This window comes from Dysidea avara, chromosome 11 (assembly GCF_963678975.1).
Source record: "Dysidea avara chromosome 11, odDysAvar1.4, whole genome shotgun sequence".
Classification (NCBI taxonomy): domain Eukaryota; kingdom Metazoa; phylum Porifera; class Demospongiae; order Dictyoceratida; family Dysideidae; genus Dysidea; species Dysidea avara.
The window spans coordinates 16776110-16795234 of NC_089282.1; the positions used below are offsets into that span (position 1 = coordinate 16776110).

Below are 19125 nucleotides of genomic sequence, written 5' to 3' on the forward strand. Positions count from 1 at the left end.
CCATCTTATTGTATTGTACGCACGTGACAACAATTACATCACACATTCTAAATAGTGCCTAAGTTACTTATATTACTACTATGCATTACTGTTAGCTGTAACTATACAGTCAGTCCATGACATCTTCCGGGGGGGCACCAAGCTGTTTCACCCAATTCGCAACTCTCTCTCTGCCCCTGTGAGCGGCTGCCCTTCTCGGTCGTTTATCAGCTGTGTTCTTCACTGTGGGCTTGTTGATTGTATCCTTCTGGCAACCATTGGTAGATCCTTCAGTTTCAGTAACTGTTGGAGATGAGACTTCCAACGGTATCAACTTGGCAATGGGGCGGTTTGTTCTTCCTTGTGATGTCTTGATGTAGGCAGCACGCACCAGTCCGTCTTTCCCAATCATCAGTTTTTCAACAATCGCCAATCTCCAAGTGCTCCGTGGAGCTTCATCCCACATCAGGACAACATCTCCCTGCTTAATCTGCTGATTGTTGCTTCCTGTGGTTCTATGATACTCTCTGAGGGAGGTCAAGTATTCAAATTTCCAGCGTGACTGAAACTGGTTGAAGAGAAAGGCTTGCAGTTTTGCTCTCTGGGAAACATCAGTTATACTACCATATGTGGGATCAGTCAAGTCCTGCCCTTCCACTACTTCATGAGGAAGTGGTGTTATGCGATGACCATGTAAAAGATGGGATGGTGTGAGTGGCTCGGCATCACTGAGGTCTGAGGATACGTGTGTCAGAGGTCTGTCATTGAGTGTGGCCTCTACTTCTACTATTAGTGTCTGCAACACAACTAAGCTGATCTTTGATCTCCCCAGTACCTTCTTCAAGCACATCTTTGTTAAGCCGATAAGGCGCTCCCACCACCCACCATACCAGGGGGCACGTTTTGGGATGAACTTCCACTGTACACCTTTCCTCCCAAGTGTTTCTGTGAGACGTTCTGATTGTAGAAGCTGTTGCAGTTCATCTGCAGCTGCCAGATAGGTAGAAGCATTATCTGACACGAGAATTTGTGGGAGTGACCTGCGGCTGGCAAATCTCCTGAATGCTAGAAGGAAAGTCTCCACTGTTAAATCTGTAACAATCTCTAGGTGAATGGCACGACTCGTGGCACATGTGAACAAACAGATGTAGACTTTCTCCTCAGTGTGATTACTGCGTACATAGAGTGCCCCAGTAAAGTCGATGCCTGTGATGGTGAAGGGAACTGAAGCACAAGTGCGAATCTGTGGCAGTGGTGGAGGGTCAGGTATCTGGTATGGCTTTCCGCTATGTTTACGGCAAATAACACATCGGCGTAGTTGTGACTTTATACGTTGTCTGGCAGTTGGTATCCAAAATTTCTGTCTTATGGCTGTTAGGGTAGCATTGGTTCCAGCATGAAATAACTGTACATGTATACTATGGATGATCAGAGATGTTAGCCAATGTTTGGGTGGTAGCAGAAGCGGAAACTTTGCTGTCTCGCTTAGGGGGGCGTTGTGGATTCTTCCACCACAGCGGAGCAGGTGGTCTTTGTCAACAAATAAACGTAATTGGCGAACAAGTGGTAGTCTCTTGGCGGGATTAGTGGTAAGGTTCACGAGTTCTCTGGAGTAAACCTCTTCTTGGCACTGCTTCACCCAAATTATTGAAGCGTGGTGTTGCTCAGATGGTGTCAATGATCCAGTTTCTCGTTCCTGCTGTGGCTTCTTACAATTGGAGATGAATCTATACACGTATGCAGTAACTGCCAGAAGTCTGGACAGTGTGCTATAATTGGAGATGTCAATAATACAGTTAATATGTAAAGTACCTGCATACTGTGGAGTAGTTGAAGGACTAAAACTGGTTGCGGTAACAGCCAGTGCCTGCAATTCGATAGTCGGTGAGAAGCTCCAAGTGGGCCAACTGTTCTCGGATGGGAGCCATTGAGGTCCATGCTTCCACAACGTTGACAACTTCAGTTGAGATGAAGTGATGCCCCTAGTGAGCAAGTCCGCTGGGTTGTCCTGTGTTGGACAGTATCGCCATTGATCTGGTTTTGAGTGGTTGAGGATTTCGACAACACGATGAGTGACAAATGTATTGACATGTTTCTCTCCTTTGATCCAATGAAGAGTGATCTGGCTGTCTGACCAAAAGTGAGTAGACAGACTGAGAGGGTGTAGAGCTTGAACAATGAAGTCACATAGCCTTGCTGCTGTCAGTGCACCCATCAGTTCCAGTTTAGGTAAGGTCAGTGGTTTGAGGGGTGCGACTCTGGACTTTGCCATAACGAATGATGTGCTGTTGCCACTGCAAAGGAAGGCTACAGCTCCATAAGCAGTGAGACTGGCATCAGCAAAGACGTGTAGCCTGTCAGGTTGTTCTGAAACCCTAACTGTTGGGAAGTATCGTCTTGGAATCTGTAAACTTCTAGCCTCCTGGATATTCCCTGCAATTGTAAGCCATTTTTGCTGGTCCTCATCAGATAGTGGTTCGTCCCAGTCTATGTTTCTCTGCCATAATGACTGCATGAAGATCTTTGCTCTAACAGTTACTGGGGATAGTAGACCCAGGGGGTCGAACACCTTGGATGATTCCTTCAAGACATCTCTCTTGGTGATAAGTGAGTTGATACTGGGGATGGAACACTTGGATGTGAGTGCTAATGTATCTGTCTGGGTGTTCCACTGTAGTCCTAAAACATTGACTGGATTGTTGGTGTCCGCAACCTTGTCTCTATTTGCTTGGTCCATAAGTCGGGAGCTGTTAGAGGCCCAACTTCTAAGGTTGAGGTGAGCATCATTCATTATGGATCGAGCTTTGTTGTAAAAACTGATAGCTTCTGATTCTGTTGGGCATCCAGATACAATATTGTCTACATACAAGTCATCAAGCATGTTCTCTGCAGTTGGTGATTTGTACTGAGTTAAATGACAATGTAGGACAGCGTTTAACATGAACGGTGAACACACTGCACCAAACAAGACAACTCTAAATCTATATGTAACAAACTCACTGTCTGGATCTTGTGGATCACTTAGCCAAAGGAATCTAGTCCAGTCCCTATCATCTTTGTGAAGTTGTATGTGTAGAAAAGCTTTCTCAATATCTGTGCAAATTCCTACAGGGTGGAGTCTGAATCTTAAAATGATACAGCAGAGATCATTAAGCTTGGGTTGGCCGGTAAGTAAACAATCATTAAGACTAGGTTGGTTCCTTGTTTGGTGACAACTGCAGTCGTACACTATACGTACTGGAGTAGTGGATGAGTCCTTGCGTACAGCATGGTGTGGTATGTAATGGCATCTTGTGGTACTGGTTGGATCTGTCATTCTCTCAATGAAACCACGGCGTTCCTGATCTGTTAAGATGTCACTGTACTTGGTCAACAATGAAGGGTTCAGTGCCAGTTTGCGAGCCAGTGATCTAGTGCGGTGAGCAGAAGTTGAGAAATTCGTGGGTAAGGGAGGATGACTGTCCTTCCACGGAAAACGGGCGCAGTAAGAACCATCATTCAAGCGTTCGACACTATTGGTGATATAAGAGTCCAGAAAATTGTTTGGTGACTCATCCTTGGGTGAAATTCCTACTGACTCCACATTCCAGAACTGTTCTAAATCAGGGGTTGCAGTGGGTTGAGTTGCCACATGGAATGCATTGGTGACTAACTGTCCTGAAGCGGCTGTGTCTAGTGGACCTGAAAGTAGGTAACCAAGTTTGGATCCTACAGCTGTTGGACCATTGCCTCTGATCACATGATCCTCTACTATCTTCCAGTACTGATCTGCTCCAATTAACAGGGTAATGTAGAATTGTTCCCCTGAAGAAATTGGATGTGCCAGACGTAATCCATTGAGATAAGGAAGGTTAGCAATTGACTTCTGATTCACTGTGTGTATCGGTGCTGCAATGGTTGGCACAATCAAGACAGTTAATGGTATCAAATGTCCGGAGATACTATGCAGATTGATTGTGGCGACATCAAACTTGCCCGTGCGACTGGTACCAGTGCCAAAGGTAGAGAGAGATAGTTCCACTGTGTCATGTGGCTGCACTTGTAAGCAGTCTGCCAGTCCTTTGGCTAGGAAGGAGCGTTGCGATCCCTCATCAAAGAGAATGTTGGATTCCACACAAACACCTCCAGTTGAAATAGTGGCTACTGCAGTCTTCAGTAAACAGGTCTGGTTACTAGCCAGGTGAAGTGAAGTTGTTACTGGTTGAGAGACCACTGTACTAAAGGACCCTTCCTTGGTGACTGAGGTTGTCTTGGCAACTGGAGTTGTCTCAGTGTTTTCCTCTTTCTTGGCAGTGATCACTTCAGTGCAAAGACTGGTGTGGTGCTTACGATGGCACTTGCGGCAGCGATGTTTTGATGAGCAAGTGCTGACCTTGTGTTTCCCTAAACAGTTAAAGCATAGGTTATTCTGCTTGACAATGTCTAGTCTTCTATGATGATCAGTTGTAGTACACTGGTTGGCTGTATGAGGTCCCTTGCAGAACACACAAGCTGGTGGTCCCTTGTCCTGAGGTTTGGTGCTTCGAGGTGGCTTGGAATTCACCATAAACGCAGCTGTAAATGGGGAACTGTGAGGGTTGGCGTTACCAGTTTCTAAGATTTCTATCTCCCTGAGAATGGCTAACATGAGTTGAGAAAATTTCCACTCTGTACTTGTGGAGTTTCTTGCCAAGTTCTGCTTGATATCCTTGGGTAGTTTGCCCAGAATAATTGGCACCAACAAGTCACCATAGCTTTGTTCAGATTTCCCAAGGGACGATAGGCCACGGGAGTGGCTCTCAATTGTGTCATGAAATGTGCGCAAACTACTTAACGTGTTCGTTGGGTTTGGCACCTGTAGCAAGGCTTGCATGTGAGCAGAAACCAACTTGTGAGTTTGCCCAAAACGGTTTTGAAGTAGGGTGACTGCGTGAAGATAGTTCTGATCACAGAGAGGTATTCCGTCAATCGTTCGTGCTGCATCTCCTTGAAGTTGAGCCTTCAGATAATTAAACTTCTGGACCCCACTGAGATTGGGGTTCAAGTGAATGGCAGCCTGAAATGAATCCCAGAAAGTAAGCCAGGCTAGGGGGTTTCCAGAGAATGTCGGTAAGGTCAACTTGGGTAGCCTACTTGCAGCAAATTGTTGAGAGTGGTCACGGTGATCTACTGCAGTGATTGTGGTCCTGACACCCATCAAATCTGGATTTACTCTAGATGTTACTACCGGTACTGTTGCAGCGGTGGATGAGGTACTGCTCCCAAAGTTAAGGGTTGACAAGGGTGGTAACGGTAGTGAGCTATAAGCAGAGGTTGACAATGGTTCATGTTGAGTCATGTTTGCTGGTATCAGTAGAGGCGGTCCTGCATTATGTACATGGCTCACAAGTGGGTGGGAAACTGATGTCACTGAAATTGGATGTGGGATTGATTCAAGTGATGTAACCACGGGTGGTGTACTAGAAATGGTTGACTCAAGTGTTAATGATGTGGTTGCAACGGTATCACTAGCTGCACTAACTGCAGGTGTGTCATTGATAATGGTGTTAATTGACTGAGGTGTGTTATTTGTGTTACTCACATTCTCATGGATGGCTTCTTGGGTTACTTTGCCGCTTGATGACACTGCAGGGACAACGTGAGTCGGTCTTGATTGCATCTCCACCCGTTGATTCAGTTCATTGATTTTCTCCATAATCAGATCTTGTAGTTCCTCTGCATCTAAGATGGCTATTTCCAGTTCATCTGGGTTCTGTATAAGGTCAATGATTCGTTGATCAAGGGCAGTGATTTGCTCTTTCTATTTCTCTAGCTGAGTGATGGCAGTTCTCAAATAAGTCAGAGCTAGTTCGTCGAGGTCATTGGCCAGTGTGTCATCCACTTTGTTCAGGATTCTGGTGACGTGCGCGCGGTATGCTTTCCGCGAGGTTCGTAGACGGGCAGGTTCTTCCATCGTAGTATTCAGTCCGCTAAAAAACACAAACAGCAAACAATTGTCTTAGCTACGCGGATGCTTGCCTCTCTGGGTGCCGTTAGTAGAACATCCAATGCCACGGCACAACAGCGTTTGCGTATGGGGTTACAACTTGGAAGTGTCGTTGAGGCGGACAGTCTCTGGACTAAGTAGCGAATCGTCGTAGCACCAGCAATGGAGGATCGTCTCAGCAATGAAGCACTGTCACAGCACCAGCAATGTAGGGGGCGGAGTGATAGTAGGGAAGGTTCGGGAGTGCTTCTAGGAAGGATTACTTCGTCTTCTGCCGATACAGTCGGATACAGCCCAGACCGCGAGGAACACGCTACGACTCCATCTTATTGTATTGTACGCACGTGACAACAATTACATCACACATTCTAAATAGTGCCTAAGTTACTTATATTACTACTATGCATTACTGTTAGCTGTAACTATACAGTCAGTCCATGACAGCGGGTAGGGGAGTAGTCGTTTATATGTTTCCATAACACGGAAATAGGATATTATTGTATACTACAATACTCTAAATAATGCACTTTCTAATGATGCACATTTTCAGTCAAATTATGTTTGGGTGATTGGAGTGACATGAGTGATTGGAGTGACATGAGTGATTGGAGTGACATGAGTGATTGGAGTGACTCAGAATAATCAATCCAATTGATTAAGTGACAAGTGATCTGGGAGATCTGAGTAGCGATCAGTTCAAGCATACAGATAGTATAGTACAGTGCGTACTATCTATGGTTCAAGGATTTGAAATGATCTGAGTGATTGATGTAGTGATCTAAGTGATTGCCATGATCTGAGTGACTAGAGTGATCCAAGCGGCTTTGCAAGTACCTTGGATCACTTAGATTTCACTTCAATCACTTGGATCACCCATTCACTCAGATCACTTCAATCACTTGGATCAATTAAATTACTCCAGTCACTCAGAGTTTCGGATCACACCAATCACTTGGGATTACTTAGATCACTCAGATAACTCGGATCACTTCAATCACTCAGATATAGCTGCAGTTATGAATGCTACAAGGAATTATCCCTCAGTTTTGATAGGACAATAAAGTTAATGTAGAAGCAGCATGCACCATGTGTGTGTGTACCTGGCTGTGCGGTGTGTGTGTTTGTGCACGTGGCTGTGGTGTGTGTGTGTGTGTGTGTGGGTATGTGTGTGTGTGTGTGGGGGTGGGTGTGCGCACACATGCATGGGCGTGTGTATGTACATATGGATGGATGCATTCATAAATGCTTGTCATGAGGTCATGACCATGATTATTTAATAATTATTGCTTAATGATCACAAAGGTGGTTTGGGTTCTGGATCTATATCTTTGCATGCTACTGTTGTAAGTATAGCACTTTAAGCCTCCTACCTATCTTGTGTATGGAGCTGTATTAGCTTTCTAATGGAAAGCACAGCAGGTGAGACATGGTGCAGTTATTATTGAAATTGATTTGCAGCGCGGTGTATACTGGTGCCCTGGGTTGGTTGTGTGTCTGTGTCATAAAGCATTGCATCTACATGTTTGCAACAGATTCACATGCCACATAATTCCCACAAGTTATTAACTTGGCAGCAACATTTGACATGTAAACATAAGTAAGCTAAACAGCTATACAACAGGCACACATTAAAGGCCACTGATCTATGAAATGGGAAAAATGATTTCTACTGAGGCAAGGGCCATGTATAATCAAGGACAAGCTGGAGTAACCATCTTTGCACCTGAAATGAATTTATACAGGTAGCAATTGTGAATAATTTGATACGAAGTTAAGCGTTCACACATTGAAGGGATCCATGATGGGGTAGAGGACAAGAAACCCTGGAGAAGGTTAGCCTAAACTTACATTTAATAATGATCGTACTATAACTACTGCATCACCACATTAGATCCCTATGTTATTTCTCAACTTTGTCCATGGCATGCAAGAAGATGATGCTAACAAGTTAGTGTAATTTTTAAATTATTCTGCATTAGTAATGTATCATGAATGCATGCACACTGTGTCATCACTACAGGTATATGAAAACAGTAGCTACTTGTAAATGCTTGGCAGCATATGGTATGTTAGATTTTGAATGTACATCTGTAGGCTTGAGTCAAATATCCTCAAAATTTTATCCAAAATGCTATCAGAAATTGTGACCGGATTTGCGAAAAGGTACCTTTTCCACACATTTGACATAGCAGCAAACAAAACGATATAACATGTGACTCCTTATACTGATTAACTTGCTCTTAGCATCACAATGTAGCCAGATACTGTAGCTAGATTCATTGAAAAATTTAAGCAATTATATGCCATGATCAAAAAGTTATGAAGCTTTAAAGTTCAAAAAATGGGTCAAATTTTGTGTGTGAAAAAGGTACCTTTTCGCAAATCCGGTCACAATTTCTCACCTATTATACTCTTCAGTGTTCCCATTATGCTTGCATTAGCTCCTAAGTTTTAATAACATTTCTTACAATTATCTTGAAACATTTTAATCAGTAAATGTTCTATTAGAGTATTTCCCTTCAAAGTGACTGTTCTATTAGATACTAGTGAGGAGCTATGTACAATGCTGACTGCTCTATTAAGGAGTATCGTCTATTTTCATAGAATATAAGCTCCATAGTTTGAAATATCCACCTAATATGCTAGCATTATTCTGGCATAGCACTCCAGCCTATCATATTTGATACAGGCCTATATGCATCTGTTGACATTTTACAACATTGTCTGCAGCAGTGCAGCTATATAATAACAATGTTGTTTCTATTCAGATTGCATAACAAATTAAACTAATTCAGCATTTAAACCTGTCTAATATTATAGCCTCTATATGTTTGGCTCAAATACATTTGAACTTATTGACTGCTGCATTACAGAGGTACTTAATGACAATCTTGCAAACTTTCTACATAGAGGTTTGCTTTTATCAGTAAATTAAAGTTGATCACATGCATTAGTCTACAGTAAGCAACTACAGATCTGACTTTCTCAATACAGCTATATAGAAGACCTAGGACTCTCCAACACACTTAATGCATAGTGGTGTTAATGTGCAGACTTCATTGTAGCAATAATACTTGCAATGAGCATATTATAACATCGTATAGCAAATAGCACATTTTTGATATATGTGGAAAAGCTGTAAGCTTTGTGTCAGTATAATAGCCTGTTTTAAGGTTCTCAACCTCAACTGACATGGAGGGTTAAGATATTATGCTATTATTTTACTATTAACAGATTTGGAAAACTGGAATAAAAGTGACAGACACAGTTTTAATGCCATTTTCTCACCACAAGATTTAGTAGAGGTTTGTAAATTTCTTATCCTATAGAGAAATACTCTGATTACTTACAGACATACCTACCAGGTCTTGAGGCATGCGTCAGAGATGGTAATGTAGCTAGTATCATGTGTAGCTACAATGCTGTTAATGGGATACCCAGCTGTGGTAACAGTTTCCTAAGGAACACTATAGCCAGGGAGCAGTGGGGATTTGAAGGTTATATTGTAAGTCAGTCAGAATACTATTAGGTAGATCAACTGTGTAAAGATATCAACATTGGTGTTTTAACTATGCATGCTCTGTACCCATGCAATTTGTAATGTTGATTAAAATAACTGGTTTAAACTGTTTCCATTGTAACTTCTTTATTATTAATATTGTTTGTTGGTATAGGTCAGTGATTGTGGAGAAATCAATAGCATTGAAAAATCTCATCAGTGAGTGGTCAATTTATCCACTATTCACAACAGTAATGCTACTAATTCTAGCTACACATCAAATCCTGCTGATACTGTAGCTGCTGGCCTACTAGGAGGATGTGACCTTAATTGTGGTTCATACTACCAAGCATATGGAATGGTACAATTGAGTCATAAGTACACTATATAGTTATAATTGCATAACAATTTTAGGACGAAGCAGTTAACAATAAGACCATCACTGAGGAAGATGTTGATGTAACACTAACTAGATTGTTTACATACAGGTTAGTACAGTAGTACAGTAATACTATATTATATTTATGTGCATACAGGATGAGACTTGGTTTGTTTGATCCTGCAAATTACACTTCTTATCACACCTTGTGTCCTGCTGATGTTAATGCTAATAAGAGTCAGGTAAAAGTGAACCTTAATTAGAATGTGTCATTTATGTAGCTGCTACCATTCAGGAATTAACATTGAAGTTGGCACAAGAAAGTATTGTACTTCTTCAGAACAATAAGAGTGCGTCCACAAGATTACAATTCTATGCACCGTTACATTTTGTGTATAGGTGTTCTTCCACTTTATCCTAAATTATCTGTTGCTGTGATGGGGCCCAAATCTGATGCAACCACAACCATGCAAGGAAACTATTATGTAATGATAATTCTGGTTGGAAAATCAGTCATAGGATAAAAATTAGAATGTTACATACAATCCACAGTATTAGAATTTATAGTTTAAAATGCTGTTTTGGTTGTAAAATTCATGTTCAATATGACTGATTTTCCAAAATCTGGTATATACACTGACTTTTGATCTACTTCATTACAACTGTGTACAGGGTACAGGGTACAACTCCCTTCTTGATTTCTCCACTTGATGGAATAAAGTCAATGGCTAGTAATGTCACAACAGCAAAAGGATGTGATGTGAAATGTAATGATGATAGTGGATTTAAAGAGGCTGTGACAGCAGCTCAGAATACTCAGGCTGTTATAGTAGTTGTTGGTCTGGATCGTTCTCAGGAAAGGTACATGCAATACACATGCTGTTTAGTTAGTTTTTATACTTGATGATGTAGTGAAGGTCATGATTGTGATGAACTGACTTTACCTGGCAAACAAGAAGACTTCCTTATGGCCATCAGGAGCGCTACCAAGAATCCTATGATTGTGGTAGTTATGTCTGGAGGACCAGTGGACATTAGCTGGGCTAATAGTTAAGTTAGTTCAATTTCTGATCAATTATAACTTACCTTCACAGATCAATGCTGATGCAGTTCTTTGGTGTGGTTATCCTGGACAATCAGGTGGTAAGGCAATAGAACAAGTAATTTATGGAGACGTGAATCCTTCTGGAAGACTGCCCTACACTATTGTGAGTATTGTATGATTTATTTTATGTTGTCTTACCATTGTGTCTCACTGGGTAGTACCCAAAAGATTATGTCAACCAAATATCATTCTTTGACATGGGTATGCGTAGCAAGCCTGGTGGTACATACAAGTTCTACACTGGTGATGCTGTCTACCCATTTGGTTATGGACTGAGTTACACAACATTTAGCTTCTCATGGTAAGGCATTTGCTGAACACATGAATTACACATGCATATAAGCAATGTTAGGTCAGAATTAGAGAAGTTGCCACCACAGCTTCAAGTGTTAGATGAACTATCAACAGTACAATATCAGGTTACTGTCACCAACACTGGTAGCAGATCAGGGACAGTTGCAGTTTTAGCTTACATGACTTACAGTGTATGTCTTGTCTTTAACTTTTACATCATCATGTTAATATCATTGATCAGGATGTTAATGCTCCAATGAAACAATTGTTTGGATTTAAACGAGTTGAACTGAACCCTAAGGAAAATGCAACTCTTTTTTTCTTTGATGCTGGGGTGGAATCATTCAAGACAGTTGATACAGGGGTACAGATATGTATATCAATCATTCAGTATTGTGATAAGTGGTGTATGTGTATTTTATAGGGTAACAAGGTATTGAAGCCAGGAAGTTACACAGTGAAGATTGAAGATCTCACTCATACCATCACATTGGTGTAACTATTAATTTGGACATAAGAAGCTCTTTTTAAGTTCATGCACAATGTAGGCTGTACGTTGTCATTGTTGTGTATATTGGCTGAATGGCTGTATAATACTGATAAAAAAATGCTGGAGGGTGTGCGACTGTCACAACAGGCAAGGACATTGTAGCTATAAATGGTATGGTGACCCCTTCAACTATATTGTACCTTAAAATATACAAGTGAATTAACTCTATGCTATACCTTATTAATAATAATGCTGCCTAATTATGCTTGAGGCATGTTGGAGTAGCTACCATTAGAGGTTAAAGGTATATTATTCATATCAAGAATAACAGGTATATACAGACTTATAATGCTGGATTTTTTTACCCTATGCATCATCATGCTCATGCAGGCATAATTTACTGCACAAGGGCAGATCCAGGATTTTCCAAGGGGGGGTGGGGGGCTAGGCTAGGCTAGGGGCATTTATGGTGGAGGCTAAAATGTGGCAACTGGTTGATACAACTAGTAGTGCAGCATGAGAAACACACACAGCATGACAAGCATGTTTTATCTATGTATGGGATCTGGGGGCTTTCCCTCACAGAAAAATTTTGTAACTGAGATTGAGTTTGGAAAGTGTATGTCTTGTCTTCAACTTTTACATCATCATGTTAATGTCATTGATCAGGATGTTAATGCTCCAATGAAACAATTGTTTGGATTTCAACGAGTTGAGCTGAACCCTAAAGAAAATACGACTCTCATTTTTGATGCTGGGGTGGAAACTTTCATGACAGTTGATAAAGGGGTATATATTACGCTTGGCTTTGTATTAAAGTTAGTCATGTTCATTTATTTACAGGGTAACAAGATATTGAAGCCAGGAAGTTACACAGTGAACATTGAAGATCTTTCTCTTAAAGTGTATAAATGCTCTATAGAGAACGTATAATTGTTAAAGTTTTGTATATAATTTGTCATGTAATTTACCAAGTACCATGGTAAAGTTGTCAGACAGGTAATGGGTAACAACATCTTGCTAAACTATATTTCTGGATATATGTATTGTTGCTATGTACAGTTGTATGGTTATGGATATTTTCAAATCTCCCTATTGCAAACAGTGTAGCATATTTATAGTCCAACAATAATTATCCATCATGCTACCTGCTCACCTCTAATTACGCATGTCGATGGTATGGTGACCAGATACTTCAAGTGTAGTTGGGGCAGATATACTGACATAGTCAAGGACATTCATAATTAGTAAAGTTACATTGTAAGAAGTGTTAATGTTTACAGAATTAACTCTAGCTGTCATCATGATAATTTGCTCTGTCCAGTGATACCAGTTTTAAATACAAACCAGTTTGGTTAGTCCTAAATTTCAGCTACTTGAATTCTGTAGAAAACTTGAGAGTAGTAATAATGTAGTCAGCAGACTGAACATGATATATTCTAATAGAGTAGTCAGCAATGCAGAAAGGTCACTGTGCTATTCAGGCTCTTTTACATTAAAAAGAGTTGCAAGCAACTTTTGTTTCTATTTGCATTCTAACCACAACAAATGTTCCTTCAAATTTAAAGCAGTAATTATAGTTGAACTACTACAGCTATAGCCACATTGATTGTTCTACCTTTCAAAAGTTTGATTTCTGCATGATATTCATACCTAGCAATAGTAATAGTCAATTTATTGAGTCTCAAAGTGCTATAAAAGTTCCTGTAGGGGAGTGAATAGGTTGTGAAGTTGTATATGGAATGGAACTCTATCACATAAAATTCTCAAAATTAATGCTTGATTTCAATATTTAGCAGAAAGAGACTTTTCATGCTTAACAACCATTAATACAATCCCATTTTCCAAAAATTATTGGGGGAATGCTCTTAACTCCCTTCACTGTAAAAAATTAGCAGTGAATTGCTCTTCCATAATACTCACTACTTTTAAGTAGTGACGTTCACTACTTTTTGTAGTGAACGTCACTACTTGGTGGTCAATGTAGTGACGTTCACTACAAACTTAGTAGTGAATGTCACTACACAAAAATAGTGAGTATTGTGGCAGCCATTAGTAGTGACGTTCACTAGTTTGTTTTTACTGTGTTTAATTTAGAATATATGAAGTTTGGAGATGCAGCACATGCAGCAGTGTGTGTTACAAGTAAACAGAATTTCTGTAATCTAACATCAGAATAATTAAATGTCAGATCCATACACACTTAGGTGGAAGGCTTGACTTAAAAGCTGTGGTCATTTTTAAGGAGTATATAAAGAGCATACAAATTATTGGTTGGTTCTATCTACACTTTACCAGTTAAGCATTGGAGGGTGAATAGAGAACAGGGGCGGATACGGGGGGTCATGATCAAGGGGTCCTCTTGGCCTCTCCAAATTTTTTTAGTATACCAAGATCGAGATACTCTAATAGAGCAGTCACTCTAATAAAGCAGTCACAGTACTAGAGCAGTGTGTAGCGAGTTATGTATTTTTTATGTACTTTATCAGCGACAAATGCGTAGTTGGTGAGGTGGACACCTATCGTCAGCTGGCTGTGGTGACCTTTTTTGTCTCACCTTACCAAACCAGACAATGTAGTGCCTCAGTTCATTTTGACCCCCCCTTTTCATAAGCCTGGATCCGCCCCTGGAGAAGGCAGAGCTTGTGTAAGGTGTTAACCGTTAGGCCTGGGAACCTAAGGCTAAGCAAATATCTTTCAATAATGTATAGCATAATAGAGTACTACATAATGTAGTAAGCTAGGGACTGACTTTGCTTTATGCACATTCAGTGATTTCAAGAAGCTAAAACGTATTGTTTTCTTACAGGGCCCACCCTGGAAATAAGTGCTAATGTACAGAAAAAGCAATGTCTTAATTTGGGTAGATGCAATCTATTAGGAATAATGAGTATTTATAGCTATCTATAAAAGCTTGAAAATGTAGGAACTTTTGATTATAAAACTTGTGAAATAATGGGTGACACTACTGGAAGGTGTCATGGCTATGTTAGTTAGCATCATGATTAAGTCAGTTGATTGGTTGTATCATTTTCACTGTATTGATGTTATTAAGATGGTATGGGTTCCAGGCTGCCTAATCCAACTAGATAAATCAAATAGTTTGAAGCTTAACTCCTTGAGCATAATTATGTGAGCAATTTTGTTAGTTGTATACTGCAGAAATTAGACTAGTTACTTTGTTGCATATATGTGATTAAGTTAACTGAGGATCTGCCAAAATATGTAGAATACTGCCCAATAACTTTGAAGGGCATGTGATAGAGAAGATTGCTTTGTGGTGGTGCATGGATAACTGATTTTACACTTGTACTCTTGTTCTCCATGTTGTTGCCACAGTTTATTGGTACATTGTAGCTATACATAATATATATATATATATATACCTCTATTTCAAATTATTCAATTAGAGATACTGTTTACATCATACCACCTAGCACCCTTATTTAGCAGGGGCGGATCCAGACTTTTATAAAGGGGGTTCCGCTTTGGAATTGCAACTTCAGCCTAGCTGTAAGTTGAAGACCAAAAAAAAAAAAGGTCATCACCTGCTGACAATAGCTGCCCCTCACCATAGATGTCCTCACCAACTATATTTCCTTATTTATAACTAGATACAAAGCTTCCTACACTGCTCCTCAAAAGACTACTGTGACTGCTCTATTAGAATATCTCGATTTGAATGCTCTATTAGAGTATCTCGATTTGACTGCTCTATTAGAGTATCTCGAGTAAGAGAGGCTCTTTCAAAAGGAGGGTTCCATGGAACCCTTTGAACCCCCCCTGTTTAGGAATCTTGTTTGATTCTAAAATGTGATTTTCACCTCATATCACTAATATTACTTCTAGGACACTAAACTTTGTTAAACGTAACCTTTATAAATGCTCTCCAGAAACTAAATGTGTAGCTTATACAAGTCTAGTGAGACTACTTTTAGAGTATGGATCAGCAGTGTGGGACCCCTACTTACAGAAAGACATACAAAATATTGAAATGGTACAATGATGTCCGGTCAAATCAGATTACAGATACAACAGCAGCATTTCAACTATGTTAGCAGATTTACAGTGGCATTCTCTCCAACATTGGCGATATATAACAAGATTAAACTTATTCTACAACATTGTCCACTCATCATCATTTCTTAAATTTCTGGCTATTTTTCAAATGCCACTTATCCCACCCACTGTCACCACCCTGTCCATTTTGAGATCCCTTTTACTAGAACAAATCACTATAAATTCAGTTACTACCCCAGACCTATCTGTGACTGGAATAACCTAGCCATTGGCACTATAGAATCTCAATCTCTTGAAGTGTTTTAGATAAACTATAATTTGATATTATTTTAATTTTGTTGTAACTTCAATGAATATTATCAGGGTTACTCCTGTGAGGCCCAATTAGCATCAGTAATAGAAAACATTTCACATAACTTAGACCAACAGAAACAGATCGACCTTATATTCCTTGACCTTTGTAAAGCATTTGATATGGTTCCCCATTGCTGTTTACTACTCAAACTGTCATCTTAAACACAGAGAATACAAAGAGCTGTAAATGGATCATGTCTCTAATATATGACTGTCTTAAATGTATTCAATAAGCTTGTTATAGTAAAGTTCTAATCTAATAATATATGCTGTACTATTCTATTCTAATACTAACATAATAAGACTGTTATAGACCTGAGCTTTTTTTCACAGTGGTGACTGCTCTATTAGAGTATCTCGAGTAAGAGAGGCTCTTTCAAAAGGGGGTTCCATGGAACCCTTTGAACCCCCTGCTCCAAGAGAGAGCAGATTCTCTTTTTAGTTGCTATATTTTTAAGCAGCAATGATTACTCCTTAGTAGGTTGTTTTTTTTTGTCATTATGGCCTTTGCAGATGGTGGTGAAGTCTTAAAAGCTATTCCAGCAATACGATTATTTTTAGAGGCGCTTAGTACGAAGATTCCGGGTGATATAGTTGGCTGCTTTTTAACTTCTTTCAACTTTGGATTCAGGTGAGTTAGCAATAAATGCAGTTTTCATGAGTTATATAAATCGAGTATGTCTCTTCCACAGAGGAGGGCACCAAATGCCTCATCCTGGATTCATATTGCTGATGTTCAGAAAGTATATATAGTTAATAATATTACATCAATGATCGGCTGGCTGAGTAAAAACTGCAAGTTGTATGCATTTTGAAAATACAGTACAATATTATAAAGGTAAAAGTGTACCAGGTATGCAGTTTTAAAAACATATAATTATACAAGCTTTAAGTAGGAAAGTAAGGCTCAATGTTATTTAATCTAAAATAATTACACCATTATATTTGCCTGTTTATAACCCATTTTTGTTCTTCACAAAGGGCATGTGACTTAAGCACATTTGTTCACATCACAGTATGAAACTTTACCTTGTCAATCATTTTAAAGAGTTTAGATCCAGTATGACTACTGTGTGCAGATAAATTTATTTTTGCTGTTCCCTCCCATCTTCTAGCACTACAGCTTCAAGACTACTCAACAGGTAAAGATGAAACAATGATACTCCATTGGCAATTTACTGGCTGAACTTCACCACAAAGATGGTAGGTTATTTTCAGCATCAAAGCAACCAAATACCAAAAAAATCATAGGCAAAGATATCAGTTATTACAATGTATAACTGTCATCCTAAATTATCCATTCCTATGCATCTAATAAAGAATGCATGACTTCTATTAATTTTGGGCTCCTCTGCACTACACATGCAAGTTGGCTTCCATGATTGTTTATCTTCTCACACATGACATAGAATCGCACATATATAAGTACAAGAAACCACACACTTGAACATTCATGTCATATATAGCCAAAATTTTACATAGAATAACATTATGCAGTGTGCATGACTACATGCATGTGATCAATTAATCTAACACTAAAAAAATGAATCCCCTATTAAAATGTTAACAAGCATAACTGTATCAAGTTTCTTCCTCCTCAGGCACTCGAGAGTTATGATTTTCTTGTAGTCCAATGTAGCGTCGATGATCTATAAATAAAAACAGGAGTTTATGAGCTGTTGAAAGTGGCGAAGGAGCATGAAACTGAGTTCCATGACAATCCAAATTACGTCACTGCATTTGCTTTATGTCAAGCACAAATGGCACTCCAGCTGCACTAATTGAAGTCAAAGTAGAGACGAGTACGCAAAAGAAAGCCCTCGAGGAAGATATCTCTGCCAACTTCACCATCGCTATGTGTCACTGGTCACACAAAATGCTTCAAATAACAACTGTACTTTCCTTATATGGAAACTAATTGGCGATTGATTTGGATTGTGATAGCACCTGGCAGGCAGTGTAAGTTTCATGCTCCTTCGGCGGCTCATAAGCTCCTGACAAAAAATAGTAGTAGCTATAATGCAGAAAATTTACACACGAAATTACACTGGGGTGAAACGTTAAAGAGAAGCTGTAAACATTTATGCATAGGAAGGAATGACTTTAGTATAGCAGTACTTCAAGTCTTGAAACAATATAGTGTGTGTGTGTGTGTCACACAATAATAGCCTGTAGCTTATACTGAAAGCCCTTTTGTAAGGAATAATGAAGGACATTTGGAGAACAATTTGTTGTGTTTGGATGATATAGTGCATATCCTTGCAATCGACACCTGGTGTGTTGGTGTTGAACTTTCCTTTGAAATTATAAGGTGTTTCATGCTGCATAACCAACCTCATTATTTTGGTGTAGGAAAGTATGTTGTATCTAGGGCTCAAACGAATAGTGATTTTTACTATTCGAATATTCTTTGTTCACAACTACCGAATATTTGAATACTCTTTTTCAGTATTGGTATGGATGAGATATCAATAATCTTGTGGTTGTACAAGATGTCTCTTTAATACAATTCAGAATCAACATGATTTGATCACTTATGCTTATATGTAGGATCAAGAATTTCCATGTACTCTATCACTGATGTTATATATTTCCTTTGAAACGAATATTCTCCGAATATTCGAATAATAGAATATTCGTTTGAGCCCTAGTTGTATCAACTCAACATACAGTACCACATTCAATTTCAATCACATGTTTCAACACATCATTTGTGTGTGTTTGTGTGTGTGCGTGCATGTGAGTGTACGTGTGTGTGTATGCGTGTGTGCGTGCATGTGTGTGTGTGTGTGTGTGTGTGTGTGTGTGTGTGTGTGTGTGTGTGTGTGTGTGTGTGTGTGTGTGTGTGTGTGTGCGCGCGCGTGCATTGTGTATGTGACTTTGTCTGGGAAAACTGGTCATATTACCCATGATAGCAAGTTTGATTTTTCACCACAAACACAAAGCTACATGTTATACACAATCAAATTTCACTGCCAGTCTTGAGTAGTCTGTATTTGCTGGATGCTTTTCCCAAGCCCAGTGGTGAACCATACAAGTC

At 39.6% G+C, this 19125-nt stretch overlaps 3 protein-coding genes across 4 annotated transcripts in view; 1 reads left to right on the forward strand and 2 right to left on the reverse strand.

Annotated features, from left to right (window-relative positions):
• Window positions 1-109: 109 nt before the first annotated feature.
• Window positions 110-5653, reverse strand: LOC136237730 (uncharacterized). The gene has a single exon (XM_066027943.1). The coding sequence runs from the start codon at window positions 5651-5653 to the stop codon at window positions 110-112; it is 5544 nt and encodes a 1847-aa protein (XP_065884015.1).
• A 2210-nt stretch (window positions 5654-7863) lies between these two features.
• Window positions 7864-12700, forward strand: LOC136237731 (uncharacterized). The gene is made up of 17 exons (XM_066027944.1): window positions 7864-7891; window positions 7965-8008; window positions 9179-9249; window positions 9297-9449; window positions 9619-9662; window positions 9714-9804; window positions 9858-9931; window positions 9980-10064; window positions 10118-10172; window positions 10222-10307; window positions 10502-10683; window positions 10735-10868; window positions 10915-11030; window positions 11086-11228; window positions 11280-11412; window positions 12381-12500; window positions 12555-12700. The coding sequence occupies exons 1-17, from the start codon at window positions 7869-7871 to the stop codon at window positions 12642-12644; spliced, it is 1644 nt and encodes a 547-aa protein (XP_065884016.1). The 5' UTR covers window positions 7864-7868; the 3' UTR covers window positions 12645-12700.
• A 4770-nt stretch (window positions 12701-17470) lies between these two features.
• Window positions 17471-19125, reverse strand: part of LOC136238761 (uncharacterized) — a 70731-nt gene continuing 69076 nt past the window's right edge. For both annotated transcript variants that reach the window (XM_066029348.1, XM_066029347.1), the window contains one exon: window positions 17471-17734. In XM_066029348.1, the coding sequence (XP_065885420.1) occupies window positions 17667-17734 (68 nt within the window). In that variant the 3' untranslated portion in view covers window positions 17471-17666. The remainder of the gene's footprint in view (window positions 17735-19125) is intronic.

Coding starts and splice junctions, on each gene's coding strand:
- LOC136237730 (XM_066027943.1), bottom strand. CDS start 5,653: ATGGAGAAAATCAATGAACTGAATCAACGGGTGGAGATGCAATCAAGA.
- LOC136237731 (XM_066027944.1), top strand. CDS start 7,869: ATGCAAGAAGATGATGCTAACAA. Junction 9,250..9,296: donor CACCACAAGATTTAGTAGAG/GTTTGTAAATTT, acceptor GATTACTTACAG/ACATACCTACCAGGTCTTGA. Junction 9,932..9,979: donor ACTAGATTGTTTACATACAG/GTTAGTACAGTA, acceptor ATGTGCATACAG/GATGAGACTTGGTTTGTTTG.